Here is a 15,076-nt window from a genome sequence, read left to right on the forward strand (position 1 = left end):
GACAAACCTCTTAACCTTATTAGGGTATCCACTGTTGACTGTGCAGTTAGATATGTTTTTGGTTTGTGGTTTTATTTGCGCACCTGTGTGTCGAGTTAGGTTTGTGTTTGTGTTGGGGCCATATATACGTGTACCCATCTAGAAATGTGTGTGTGTGTGTGTGTGTGTGTGTCTGTGTGAGTGTGTGAGTGTGTGTGTGTGTGTGTGTGTGTGTGTGTGTGTGTGTGTGTGTGTGTGTTTTAGTGTGTGTGTGTGTGTGTGTGTGTGTGTTTGTGTGTGTGTGTGTGTGTGTGTGTTATTCTCTGTGTGTGTGATTCTCTGTGTGAGTGTACCTGACTCTTCTCCACTGAGGCAGTATGTTTGTCACACATTGGACTGATCTCCATGCCTCTCTCGCGCTCCTTGTCCCCCTGCCTGAAGAACTCCTCCATGATTCGCTCCGTCCACTGGCGGTACACCGCGAGAGGCTTGGTGGGGTTGCTCAGGTCAGCGCAGTGCACCATGTTCCTCAACACCTAAGAATATAAAGACATGAAAACACAAACAAAACGCACACACACACACACACACACACACACACACACACACACACACACACACACACACACACACACAGAAAAGGGTTGATATGACTTAGTTACCTTCATAAAAACCAGTTTTACAATAGCTTGCGACAGGTGCCTGGTTTTGATGCAGTATTCATGCCTATAGAAGGCACTAAAGAGGAATGACTTAAGTCTAGATTTAAAGATGGAAAGGGTGTCCGTTTCTCAGATGGAGGCAGAGAGCCTATTGTGCTTTTCTCTGATCTTGGTGGGCAGTAGGGAACACCTAATTCCTTGAGGTAATTTGGAGCTAAGCCGTATAGAGCTCTGTATGTTAGAAGGAGTACTTTTGAAATCAGTTCTCCTTTTGACAGGGAGCCAGTGCAAAAGGGGTAAGTACAGGTGAGATATGTTCATATTTTTAAGTTCTAGTAAGTGTGTGTGTGGCAGCGTTCTGTATAAGTCGGAGGCTCTTTATTGAGGTGCTACATCCAGACAGAATAGAATTGCAGTGGTCTAGTCAAAACATAAAGAAAGCCTGTATTAGTTTGTCTGCATCTTGGAGGGATAGGACATTTCTGATTTTTGGCAATATTCCGTAGATGAAACGTGATTTTGAGATCTGTTGTCTGTGTGAGTTGAGTAAGAGGTCTTGATTTATAATTACACAGAGATTCGGATGTTAATGGATGCCATCAAGTGTGGATAGATGGCTAGATAATGCCAGGCTCAATTGTTTAGGGCCTACAAGCATAACGAGTTTTAGCTTAATTAAGGAGCAGGAAGTTGTTAGTCATCCATGCTTTTACATCTTTCAGGCAAGCTTCTATCTTAGGTAGTTGTATAACTTAGATTAATGGATATGTTGCATTATAATGATCAAGTAAACACGTAATGTGAAAAACCCTGAAAACGTGATACATAAAGAGTGTTTCCTGGTAGGCTATTTACCCAATATTTACACCTCTTGTTTTTCTGTTATGGTCATGTGTATGTGTTTGTTTACATTTCTACATTTCACTTCCTCTTTGACGCCAGTGCCTACCTGGATGCGATCTGTGTAGTGGTCCAGCAGCAGCACACCAGAGCTCGTCACTTTCTTTGTCTCCACCATCGTCTTCAAGTCTGCCAACAGGCTCATGTGTTTGGACATGTCCGTCGCCAACACCTTAACCAAGAACATTACCATAGGTGACCTTTCACTCACATTAGACAGTTACAGGGTCAATACCCAGTCAACACATACTGAAGACAATGTATAGCTCTTTTATAGTCTAAGTCACTTGGGACAAAAGTGTCAGCTAAATGAATACATTATCATATCTGAATGAATCTCAGTGAAATGTAATAATGTTTCAGAGATCTAAGGGTCATATATGCTAAATCAATTCCTGGATGAAATGCAATGTTTGTCCGAGGGCTGAGGGTCTTACCATGTCGATGACAAGCTTGCGGAGGCTCTGCCGCTGCCTCTTGCTCAGGCTCTGGAAGATGTCGCAGTTCTCCTCGTGCAGGAGCTTGAAACCCACGGCCAGGTGGTGGTTCTCTAGAACCGACTCATCGTTGTACATCAGTGCCAGTTCTGAGTCTAGAACACAGAACGCAACCAAGTCAAAAACGGACATTAATATTACAATGTGTGCACAAAAAACATAGTGACAAGCTCTGGTTTCTACTTTTGCACAGCTATTGTTATTGTTATCATTCATACAGTTTCAGTGACAACATTCATCATATGCTTTTGTTAAACTCTGTGTGTGTGTGTTTGCGTGTGTATGTTTGTGTGTGTGTTAAAGAATGACACATGAGGGAAAAACTGAGTGTAAGATTGATGCCTTGTGTAAGCCTTACTGGTATTGATGAGGAACTGGTTGGAGACTCCAGGATGGTCCACATCATGAATGGCAGCAGCGAACAATGCAGCCAGAATTTCAAGGTCAGTGAACACAGCCTAATGGGAATGAGAGAGTGGGAGGGTTAAAACACTAAAACCAATGTTTTCATCATTAACATTTACATCATAGTCATTACGTTTGGACTGTTGTGTATGAGAGTAATTGCCGGAGGCCTCATCTGGCAAAGTTAGATGTATCACATGTATGTCTGGAGACAACCATGGTGAATTGTGACCTAAATGTGGCTGAGAATGTTTACAGTATTAAAGAGTTTTGAACCTTCTAACCAGTCCAAACCACTCCTGAAGGCAGAGATGACAGACGAGGAGTTTAAAAGTGCACGGACAAGCAGTTGGGGGTGGACCTTAAAGGACCTTGGAGGCATAGCCTTGTATGCCTTTTGTATTCTATGGGCTTCAAGGTCACAGTTTCTATGGGCTGTCTCCAGACTGTCAACTCTCATCACAAACAGCCAGAGTCACACATCTGGACTGGCGAGACAACTCTCGGAGGCGGACTCACGTCCAGGGCCGGGGTGGAGAGCAGCACGTGGGTGGACTGTGTGACATCGGCAGCGTGCAGGCTGTTGTGGTAGGCCACGTTGGCATGGTAGTGGTCCTCCAGCGTCATCACGTAGGTGACGAACGTGTCCATGGGGATCTGGAACGTCTTGAACAAATCCCGCTCCTTCAGAACAACAAAAACAACAAAAAACAGACAAGCTCAGTGGTTGTGCTTTTCCTTACGTCTGAAATATTTAGAAAACTGCTCCCACTTTATATTAATTAGGCATTAATGTCCCTAATGCTTAATTAATTGATAAGCACAATCTCTTCTTGTATTATTACATGTTATGATACGATATGTTTAGCATAAGGGGTTAGTCACACACAAGATCATGTTCTAACATGAGAAGTACATCGTATTATTTATTACTTAATTATGTTTTACAAACCATGTTTTGGGGCATCAGTCCTCCTACATTCACTTGCTAGATCCCTTCTAGGCATTTCAGGACCCTGGCCAATTACCTCACCAAATATTATTTTCCACACTCATAGAAATGAATCATCAAGATTGGTGAACTCATGAACATAAGTGCACTGTAATAAGTACAGTTGATACAGGAAGGGACCAACTAAACTTATGTAAAAACAAGACATAGCTTGACTTATACCAGTAACAAACAGACCTATGTAACAGTTAGCTCACAGTGTGGCAGTGGCAGGAAGAAAAGGCCACAATTTCATTCTCCGGCATGAAATGAGAACGGCATACATTCCGCTGCCTACTTCCTTTTGTGTTACATAGAGAAGCAAACCAAACGCATGTTGTCATAGGCATGAGGTTAAAGGTGAACCAATAAAAATGAACTGGGTTTGGTAAGCATGTTGCACACACCTGGAAAATGGCATACATGATGCAGCTGAGTGGTCTGTTGTTTGAGTAGTCCGCCACATGGAAGATATTAAGGCCCCACTTGTTCAAGTCATCCAGCTCCTGTGGAGCACATCACACATCTATTATTCAAACTGCAAAACAGGCTCCTGGCTACTGTATTTTCAACCGTGCCAGCTCAGCTTGTATGCTTATAGGCACGCACACATTGTGCTGTTCCCAGGTACATGAGCACAAGTGTGTGTGTGTGTGTGTGTGTGTGTGTGTGTGTGTGTGTGTGTGTGTGTGTGTGAGTGAGTGAGTGAGTGAGTGAGTGAGTGAGTGAGTGAGTGAGTGAGTGAGTGAGTGAGTGAGTGAGTGAGTGAGTGAGTGAGTGTGTGTGTGTGTGTGTGTGTGTGTGTGTGTGTGTGTGTGTGTGTTTGTGTGTCTGTGTGTTTTATTTCAAGTTTTTGCGTTGTGTTTTGCAGGTTCATGTCTGTGTGTGTTTTATCGTGTATGCAGGGATGTGTGAGTGTGCGAGTATGGGCGTGTGAGTCTGCGTATTAGAAAGAGAGAGAGAGTGTGTGTGTACCCTAGCCAGTGATTCCTCATGCTCAGATTTGACTCCGAAGCGGGGCTGGGTGGTGTTGGTCAGGCTGGAGCTGTGTGTGAGCTTCTTCACGCCGCTGATGCGGCACATGGGCTTCTCTCGCTCTGGCAGGGTGGGTGACGGGATGTCCTCATCGTTCTGTTTGTCTGTGGAACACACACACAGAATCCAAACACACACACGCACACACACACACACAGGAGCCAAGGTTAACAGAGACATGAGGAGACAACTGTGGTCATGTGACTTAGTCGTCCTGTGTCTTGGTGCTGCAGGTGGAGGTCAGGGAGGGGGTGAACTCACCCAGGAAAGTTGTGGAGATGTACTCAGACACCTGGTTCCCCGAGCGACTCATCTCCGACAGGTGGGAGAGCTCCCTGTTTAACATCCGCTTAAACTGTGCAGGGAAACAGACAGACAGACACAGAGAGACATGTTCATCATGTTACTATGGATGGTCTTCAGGGTTGTTACCTTTTGTGTTCAGTGACATAATACAAATGTTCCTTAAATACTCTCTGGACACGGTATGACTTGAGCTTTAATCATGGTGCTTATTTCACCTGGTTGAGTAGAACATGTCTTTAGTGTTGATGTAAAGCAGTGCCTGTGGCTGCAGTTATATCAGCACAATGCAAGACTGAAACTGAAGAGTAGCATGAAAGGAATGATCAACCCTGCCCAACAATAGATATTCAGATTGTTCCCTGCAGACACACTCTCTCACATACACACACCTAGTAGTCTACATAAACACATCTGCATTCACTGTGACATAACCTCATTATTAGCGCATGATATAAGACAACAATAAACTGTAGTCCCTGCATCAAAACTCTAGCACCTGCAAACACACACACATACACCTGCAAACACACATGAACACACACACACACAGTATACACTCAGAGCTTTCTAGCCAATTCATCTGTCCTACTGACTGATCCCTCACACATTATCATCTCCATGGTAACAGTGAGGTTTCCCTAGCAACTGCCTCCTCCCAGTCCTCCCTGCAGCATGACGGGATAGAGGTGACTGGCTGGGTGACACTCAGCCCGGAGTAAGCAGGTGTCTGCCATCGACCTTTCCCAAGGTCAACCCTCTCTGAGTCCATCTATCCATCCATCCCTCGGTCTATTCTCTTCTCTGTCCTCTATCACCATTTCATCCGCAATTCCTTTCCTCCTTGTCTTAATCCTCCCTTCACATCTTTATTTCTCTCCGTGTGTCTCTCTGTCTCTCACTCTCTGTCTCTCACTCTCTCCAGATTCTTTTTTATACATACGTCTCCCTGTCAGTTTTTGGCCTCCTTCTCTGTGCTGTGTTCTGTAATTAATCTGTCATTTTCCCCATCCTATTTTTCTCAGAACCACAACCATGCATACAGTAAGTTATACAATCAAGCATGAAGCCAAAATCTACAAGGAGTGGTGGCAAAGTTGGGACCATCAGGACATTCATATTTCATCTGTGCATCCTTAAATATAGAGGACAGCATGTTGGTTGCTTGGAAACATCAAAGTAAACATTGAGCAGGACCATGCATATTGTCGATACACGGCTAGTCAGACTAGCTGTCAGACAGTAGTGGAAATACAGTGACTCAGACAATCTGTTCTGTCTAACGCAGAGCCACTAGAGTGTAAAGACACTCACAGAGCAGAGACACAAAACAGGCAAAGACCTATTAAAAACATTGAGTTCTGACCTAGTGGAATTGGGTTGTATCATATGTCTTTTAGGGTTCTGTATCTACCAAACCACAAATACCAAATAACTGGATACTATTTGCCTAGACAGTCTGAACCAGCGACCCACAAACAGCACCATCAGGTCCAAAGACTCAAGCTAACCAAACGGCAGGCACACAGAAAGCCTATCATGCACTTAAGACTGCAGTCCCTGGTGCTGTCATGATTAAAGAGCACAGTCAACCCCTGTGCCACACTGTCAGGTCTGCTTACCTAGTGCATCTATGAAAGGTGGTCTGAACAAATCCACAACATACACTGCTACACAGCTATACTGTGCTGTTGTATGATGCTGATGCTCTGTTGACAATGCTAAGCCACTGATACAAACACATGGCGCATTTAGGCCTCACCGAGTCTTTTACAAACACACTGGTGCGTGTGAAGTCTCACTCTTTCTTTAACAAACAAACGAAACAGGCCAGTGCCCAACTCGATGGCCTACTGTAACATACAGTGTGGTCTGCTTCTCATTGGGATATCAAGTCTTGTATCTCCATCCCAATATCATTGCATGCCACAATGGCTCAGATTTCCCACATTGTGAATGGACTTTGATAGGGCCTGTAAATGTCTTCAGCTAAAAGGGTGGCTGACGAGGTGAATGCTAGCATGGCCATAGAGCTGTACAATAACCAATGTCCTCTACTGGCCCTCTCAGAACAAAATGGTGATTTGTTAGCCACGGTTAGACAATAACAACACAAGGCACCTGTTTAATGAGCTTTCTGGTGGCTGTCTGCACATTTCCCAGCCTGTTCTAGACGAGATACCCATGAGATAAATATGGCTCTCCTTATAGGTGAGCTGCTCTGCTCTGTATCATCTGCAGAACAGTAGCCTGCTGCTCTCTTTTTCGTTTTCTCTCTCTTTCCCTCTTTCTTCCTCTCATTCCCTCATTCGACCTCCTGCTCTTAATGTCTCAATTATTTTCTCTCTCTCTCCCTCTCTCTGTCAGTTTCTCTTTCCTCCTTGATCACCTCTCTCCCTCTCTCCTCTTTCTGTCTCTCTCACCTTATTCTGTACCTCTCTCTCCTCCTTTATTCTGTCTCTTTTCCCCTCTCTCCCCCTCTCTCTGTACTTAATTCTCCCTCCTCCTCCCTCCTCCTCCTCCTCCTCCTCACTCTCTCTGCTCTTTGCATCTCTCTGTCCTTCTCTCCCTCTCTCTCTCTCTTTCTCTCTCTCTCCCTCCCTCTCTCTCTCTCTCTCTCTCTCTCTCTCTCTCTCCTGTCCTAGATGAGTGACAGCACCAGAACTTGTCCTTCACTGCGTCTGAGCAGGGCCAGCTGGAGCCTGCATCCGGGCCAGCCTGGGCCAGGGGGGATGGAGGGAGCAGGTGTGGAGGACAGAGACGCACACAGACAACAGCTCACCACCAGGGCAGACTTAACCCTCTGCAACCAGCTCTCCTCTCTCGCTCTCTCTCTCACACACACACATGCACACATTAACATATGCACAAACTCTCTCCATCCTCCCAATCTATCCATCCCTCATTCTTGCTCTCTGACCATTTCCCCTTTCTCTGTATACCACTACCTTTCCCTCTCTCTTTCACCTTACCTCTACCTCTCCCTTTCTCCCTGTTTACTCTCTCCACCTCCCACTGCTCTCTTTCTCCCTCTCTCTTTTATCCTCCCTCCTCCCCCTCTCTCCTCTCTAGAGCCAGCTAAACACAGATCAGCTAAAAGGGCACCTGTCACTATGGGCTTCAGCAGTTAGCCAGGCTGACAGGGGGAGAGCTGTGGGCCAATTCTGTCCAGACAGCCACCCGGACGCCATTCGGATCTCCAACGCCACAATATTACAACACTTTTGCAGAACACAGCCATGCAGAATCAGCCATCCACCAGCCAGAAATAGATCATGTGTAATAAAAGTGTCGTCTAGCTAACCTACTGGATCTCATTTGCCGTAATTACGTTTACCTTATCAGATCTGCCTCAAACATACAGAGAACTTTCTGGTCTTCATATGGTGAAAAGACACATACAAAAACAGCCTCAGACATACGCATCTGACTGGAAGCATGCCTTGTCAGTAAGCAGCATCAGAAACAAGCATTTAACTGGACGCATGTACACATACACACCCAGCACCTCCCGAAGACACCTCCTCATGGCTCCCCTCATCCACCCTTACATTTATTCATTTAGGAGATGCTTTTATCCAAAGCAACTTATAGTACAGATAAACATTCAGATATACATCATCAGCAGTCTATGCGTGCTCACTGGAAATTCAACCCATGATCTTGGTACTGATAGCAACTAGTTGCTCTACCAGTTGAGCACCAGGAAACTCCCAGCCCTACCTGGTCCCACCATCCGATGAGCCAGGGTTTGGAGCAGGTTTCGCAGAACAAGTCCACAAGGGGGGTGCGGCGCTCCGCGTCCGAGCTTCCCCCGTCCAGCATGTCCTCGGCGGCCGCCTCCAGCTCCAGCTTGGCCCCGGCCCTGCTCTGCAGGGAGCTGAGGCTGGAGGAAGGGGGCAGACCGCTGTACCTGCCAGGGATGGGTGATGTGCAGGGCGAGGGCAACGACAGGGGCTCCACGGCCTCCACCACTCCCATGCTGAGCGAGACGGGTGGCGAGGGGAGCTGGCAGAGACCCGACGGCCGGCGGTTGCGATGATGGTAGTGGTGGTGCAGGGGGCACGGGGAGGAGGCGCGGGCGCTCCAGCGACACGTGGACGCAGTCAGGGTGTGGGTGGAGAGGCCGCAGCCTGATAAGCCAGAGCACTCCAGAGCGACGGCGCCAGCCCCTGGCGAAGGGGCAGGGACAGCGAGGCCGGGCGGAGGCGGGCGGAACGGGCAGATGGACGAGCGGCGTGGGTTGGGGGCGGGGGACTCACGGCCCCCCCCGAAGCACAACGGCCCCCGAACCGGACCCTCCGGCTGACATCAGAGCGGGGCCCGCGGCCATCCACGAATGAGGGTCCCCCCTCCCGCGACAAGCTGACCAGGAGCCCCCCTGGAAGCGGAGGCCGTGGGGACTACATCTCACCCCCACTGCTGTACACGGCTGACCCAGATCAGGAAGGATGAGGGGCGAGCAGGGCGACAGAGCCAAGATGGAGAAAACAAGAAGAAAAAAGGAAAAGAGAGGGCGAGTGACAGACAGGGGGAGACTGTGAAGGACACTACTAGAAGCCAGTCGACAGGAAGAAGGAAGGAAATGACAGGGGGAAAGATGGATGTGCGGGTCGCAGAGAGTGACAGACAGAAGGAGGAAAGCAAGAACACAGGGAGAAAGGAAAGAAGGAAAGAGAGGGGGAGAAGGACAGATGAAAGAGAGATTGAGAGGGGCTGGAAAGAGAGAAGAGGTTGCTAAGACACGGGGTGCGATGGAGGGATGGAAAGAGGGAACGGGGTAAACACAGAGGACGATGGACAGACGGATGAGGCAGAACAGATGGACAGCAAGCAACAGACAGAGAGAAAGAGACAGATAGAGAGAGAAGCGAGGAGTGAGTGACTGCACAACAGACAATAATAAAAGAAAAGGCCCCCGTTTTGTAGATGGTCAGATGCAGAATCACAGTATGTATGGCGGTGGTCAGGGTACGCGGGGGGAGAAAAAAAACAAGGCTCTCTCTCCCTCCTCTCTACCTCTCCTCTTCCCAGTGCTCGTTCTGCTCGGTACCCCTCCCCCCACGGCGCAGTTCCACAGGAGCCGGGGCCCAGAGTGCCCGGGTGCTCAGCCCGATTCCCAGCTGCTCGATCCGGCTATGCGATCCACATCTATGTCCAAGTCCAGATCCAAAGCCTTCCTGCCTTCCTTGCCTCTTCTCTCCCCTCCCAGCTCAGTCCATGGCTGTGCTCTCTCCTGTCCTCTCCTCCCTCTCCTGTCTCTCTCTCTGGAGCGAGAGTCGCAGGACGCTGGAGGATGCAGACGTGGGGAGTCACTGCTAGCTCCTGAGCTGACACTGCTCCGCTCTGCTCTGCTCTGCTCTGCCTGCCTCTGTGCTCCGTCTCCCTGGATGCTGTAGACAGCTTGCGCAAGCTAATCAGGCACTGTGGCAGCATGCGCGTGCCTGGATGCTGTGTGTGTGTGTGTGTGTGTGTAAGTGCACACGCCTGCGCACTGAGCATGTGCGCATGTGCTTCAGATACCATGCAAGTGTGCACCAAAAGAGTGTGTGTGTGTGTGTGTGTGTGAGCAACAAGATGGAGCCTGAACATGTGTTACATGTCTGTTGCTGCCTGCGTAATTTGTGTCTGTGTTTGTGTATGATAACAGCCTGTCTAATGGCAACCATCCTCTCTCTCACTCTCTCTCTTTACATAGGACCCCTAGAACAGTGAATGTGTTTTTTCTTATTCCTTTCAAAATTCACTCGCCCATGTATATCACACACACACACACACACACACACACACACACACACACACACACACACACACACACACACACACACACACACAAACACACACACACACACATAAACACACACATACACACACATACACACACACACACACACACACATACAGCACACACCAAACAAATGTTAATTGTACTTATGCACACCTAGGCACACATGTAATGATCTCATAATTGTGAGTAGTTATTCCAAAATATGATGCATTTACCCTCAGCATAACAAAAAAAACACAAAAAATGACGCTGTTGCTTTAAGGGAATGATCTATTGAAGAGTGTATCCGTTTTTTCATTGGACCACGCCTAAAACACATGCCTTGTGGTCAGACTGGGAAGCCAATGGCAGAGGAGGAAGGGCAGACCTCGCTGCAGTTCGATAGCAACCAAGGTTACAGCGGAGACATCAGCAGAAGGAGCCAACAGCCCTCCTCCCCATGTCGCCTTCTTGTCCTCTCCACCCACCCACAGACCATCTCTTTCTCTCTCCCTCTCTCTCTCCCTCTCTCTCCCCTCTCTCTCTCTCTCTTTCTCTCCTTCTCTCTGTCCCTCTCTCTCCCTCTCTCTTTCTCTCACTCTATCCCTCTCTCTCGCTCTCCCTCTCTCTCTGTCTCTCTCTTTCGCTCACTCTCTCTGTCCCTCTCTCTCTCCCTCTCTCTTTCTCTCCCTCTCTCTTTCTCTCACTCTCTCTGTCCCTCTCTCTCTCCCTCTCTCTTTCTCTCCCTCTCTCTCTCCCTCTCTCTCTTTCTCTCCCTCTCTCCCTCTCTCTTTCTCTCACTTTCTCTATCTCTCTCCCTCTCTCCCTCTCTCTTTCTCTCTCTTTCTCTCACTCTCTCTGTCTCTCTCTTTCTCTCTCTTTCTCTATCTCTCTCCCTCTCTCTTTCTCTGCCTTCCAAAACTAGAGCAATGCCACTGCCTGAGGAACAAATGTCCACAAAGAAAGCGAATTACAGCCACGTATTCAAAATGAATTCCTTGGATATTTCTGATCTGACACGCAGTTTATTGTGGATACATCCCAGATCTCATTCCAAAATCTCTTTCCAAATATATCTATGAGGATACGTCGACTGACCAATGAGACACAAATCCATCTTGGTCTCTAGTAGACATGAAAGCAGACAAATACAGCTATTATCCACAAATCCTCCTGGTATAAAATGATAACACCCAACCACATGTTAAGATGCTTGTGAGGCACCATGACAACAGGGGTGGCAGTATTTCCCCAATCACAGAAAAAAACAACATGGAAGTGGCCATATTGGATGGAAGCAGCCATAGCATCAATTCTATGCTCTGGACTGTATAGATGAAGCTTGCTATTGGGGTCTGGGAGAGTACCATGTGATAGGTACAGGGTGGATGGGTATCTGGGTGTAGCTGAGTGAGTTGAGGGTGGAGGAGGCACCTTGTTGGAGGCCATCTCGCTGACGGAGCGGTGGGTCTGGACGGTCTCCAGCTGGTCCAAACACCAGTCCAGCTCCTCCAGGGTCTCCCGCGCCAGCTGCTGGTACGTCTCATCTGCACAGGAGAGCAAAGAGCAAGGCATGCCAGGGTGAAACACTGTTCACTGTTATTATATTTCAGATGCCAAGGCGGTAATCACCAACATAGCATTACACTTGGCATGCTCTTGTGGCTATCACTAGTTTAACTGATCACTAATATAAAACTGCAGATATAACACTGTGCGGTGACCACCAATATAGCATTACATTGCAGTCTCTCATATTGTAGATGTTTGTGTGATGATCAGCAACATAAAATAACCATACATTGTAGATGTTCGTGTGGTGATCACCAACATAAAATAACATGACATTGTAGCTTGCGTGGCAAACTAACAAACATAACAGTGTTTGTGCATCTCCTCATGTCACATGATCTTTCTGCATATGACTTGTAAGTAGAGGAGAGGTTTCTTTTATAACGACACTCCGAATCATGAATAATTCAGAGGCTCCACTTTGCATAAAGAACATTATACATCTCATCATAAATAATCAATAGTAGATGCTGTTTTGCTTTTTAACAAGTGAAAGTCATCAGAAACAGAAGTAATGTGTGATGGCAAGCCACGAGAATTTGTTTTTGTTAAGGTTTGCCTTCTTAGCCAGGCATGACTGGGCTGGAAATCAACATGCAAAGCAAATAGGAATAACAAGTCACACATCACAGTCTGAACAGAGAAACTGTTGTCTTTATGGATTCATTTTGAGGCCAAAATAAAAGGCACTGTAAAGAAGAGTATCAACACAAACATATTCCATCCATCATATGACTGCAATAAACATGTCCTAATCATGTCATTACTCATGCCATATTCAATGTTCTAACTTATCATAGCTTGTCAGTGTTCTGTAATAATGCAGTGTCATATTGTCATTACCATATTTTTTTTCAGCGTGTTATCATAAAATTCTGCCATGACTGTAGCCAACACGGGTAAAACACTGTCACAATTGAATACTAACTGACATAATGATTAATGACGGGATATGATATATATGGCATAAACTTTTCTGACATGGTTATGTCTTATGTTTTATAATGGAAGGTTATAGTAAAGTATTGCCAATTGTTCACCATGATTCAAACCACATTCTAAGAGGGGGAGTGAAGTAGGTATTTTACTGCACAGTGTCTCTCTCATGGATTCAGAAAAATGACATCCCAAATAGCAAGCAATTAGCAGGCCACAGTAGGTCCACTGAGGCCCAAATTGGCTGTCTGCTGGCTCCTTTCATTATTGTTTTTCAGGGGTCATCCGCAAGCAGCCCAAAGGAGTTTCAAACTGAGGGCTGCTGCTTTGTAGCTAATTTTCTCTTCTTGTGTAAATTATTCACTTGATTGAACCATGTTCATGTATTTTGTTCATATAATCCACTGGGGTTCACAAAAAAACTAAAAGCCAACCCCACCAACTTGTGGACCGCTACAGATAGGCACTTCAATGCTATATGGGATGGACTGCTACAGGGAGGCACTTCAATGCTATATGGGATGGACTGCTACAGATAGGCACTTCAATGCTATATGGGATGGACTGCTACAGGGAGGCACTTCAATGCTATATGGGATGGACTGCTACAGGGAGGCACTTCAATGCTATATGGGATGGACTGCTACAGGGAGGCACTTCAATGCTATATGGGATGGACTGCTACAGATAGGCACTTCAATGCTATATGGGATGGACTGCTACAGATAGGCACTTCAATGCTATATGGGATGGACCGCTACAGGGAGGCACTTAAATGCTATATGGTATGGACTGCTACAGATAGGCACTTCAATGCTATATGGGATGGACTGCTGGGAGGCACTTTAATGCTATATGGGATGCCAATGTTTTATTATACAACACAAATAGGAATGAGTGGCACATCATGGCACTTTACAGAGCCTGAGGCTTAAACTTCCACCACTATTTAGTGATACTTCTCTATTCATGTTCAGTCTTTTGTGCCTCTGGCTTCAGCATGGTCATTTACTGAATATGTTCTTCAGTACGTCTGCATGAAAGCAGCATGATCACATTTCACACGTAGCTTATGCTATTTTGTCATCATTTGAAAAGGATAGATGATTGGGGTGTTGCTTTGGGTTAGTCTATGACCTGTAGCCCAACTAGTTTGGGTTCATGGGGAAAATCCATCTGAATCCTGTGTACTTGGCTATGTCGATTTGGAGAAAGTGTCTGATAAATTACTAAATGTCTCACATACTCAATATCTCTGATTTACCTGGTTGAGTGGAAACACATTTGCGCGCAGCCACCAGTTATGACTGTAATATTTTATTGTTTAATCTGTCTTGCTGTAGGTCTACTACATTTGGAGTGGCTGGCCCCTGCCTCCAAATACTATGGCCTGTCATGGCCAAGTCATGAATCTAAAAAGATGTTCATAGAGTTCATATACCACATACAAACAAGTGGTATGTAATAAAGCATGTTCTAACACAGAACAGCTTTAATTATATATAGTATTTAGAAGACTATAAGACTGAAATTATAGGCTGCAGGAAAATATCCATAGGCCTACGGGCCTAATAATTAATGGCCTTTTTCCAATATTCATACGCAATCATGACAGAACTAACCTACTGTCAGTGATTCACTACTCCAGTGAGTGAACCACATGACGATGCCCTTCAACTGTAAAAAAAGAAGAGGTGTTAATATGCTGGCAAAGCGAGACTGCATTAGGAACTGAAAGAAAATGTGTGAGACATTGTGTGGGAGAGTGCTAGTGTGGGATAACGTTCACAAGTGACGAAGTAACAGCACACTGAACATACCAGAGAGCGTTGCCTTGGGAACAGTGGGTTGGTTTGTCACTGGTGACCTCCTGTGGACAAAAGAAGAAGTGTATGAGCGGAAGTGTGTGAGAGCGCCCTCTTCTGGCAAAAAATATCAACAGCTCCGCTCAGTGAGTGGAGAGAGATTGTTTATTTCTCAGATTATAATTACAAGGCACTGACAGAGGGGGGAAAAAATCTGCAATTAC

The 15,076-nt window shown here is 46.4% G+C and overlaps 1 protein-coding gene across 1 annotated transcript in view; it reads right to left on the reverse strand.

The window, feature by feature from the left end:
• Positions 1-15,076, reverse strand: part of pde4a (phosphodiesterase 4A, cAMP-specific) — a gene marked incomplete at its 5' end in the record, with an annotated part of 48,996 nt that overhangs the window by 652 nt on the left and 33,268 nt on the right. Inside the window, 10 exons of the mRNA XM_080856049.1 lie at positions 333-515; positions 1,591-1,713; positions 1,979-2,133; positions 2,397-2,496; positions 2,963-3,127; positions 3,842-3,940; positions 4,410-4,573; positions 4,731-4,824; positions 11,974-12,086; positions 14,868-14,917. Coding sequence (XP_080712175.1) covers positions 333-515; positions 1,591-1,713; positions 1,979-2,133; positions 2,397-2,496; positions 2,963-3,127; positions 3,842-3,940; positions 4,410-4,573; positions 4,731-4,824; positions 11,974-12,086; positions 14,868-14,917 — 1,246 coding nt within the window. The remainder of the gene's footprint in view (positions 1-332; positions 516-1,590; positions 1,714-1,978; positions 2,134-2,396; positions 2,497-2,962; positions 3,128-3,841; positions 3,941-4,409; positions 4,574-4,730; positions 4,825-11,973; positions 12,087-14,867; positions 14,918-15,076) is intronic.

Source organism: Sprattus sprattus (genome assembly GCF_963457725.1).
Source record: "Sprattus sprattus genome assembly, chromosome: 18".
Classification (NCBI taxonomy): Eukaryota; Metazoa; Chordata; class Actinopteri; order Clupeiformes; family Clupeidae; genus Sprattus; species Sprattus sprattus.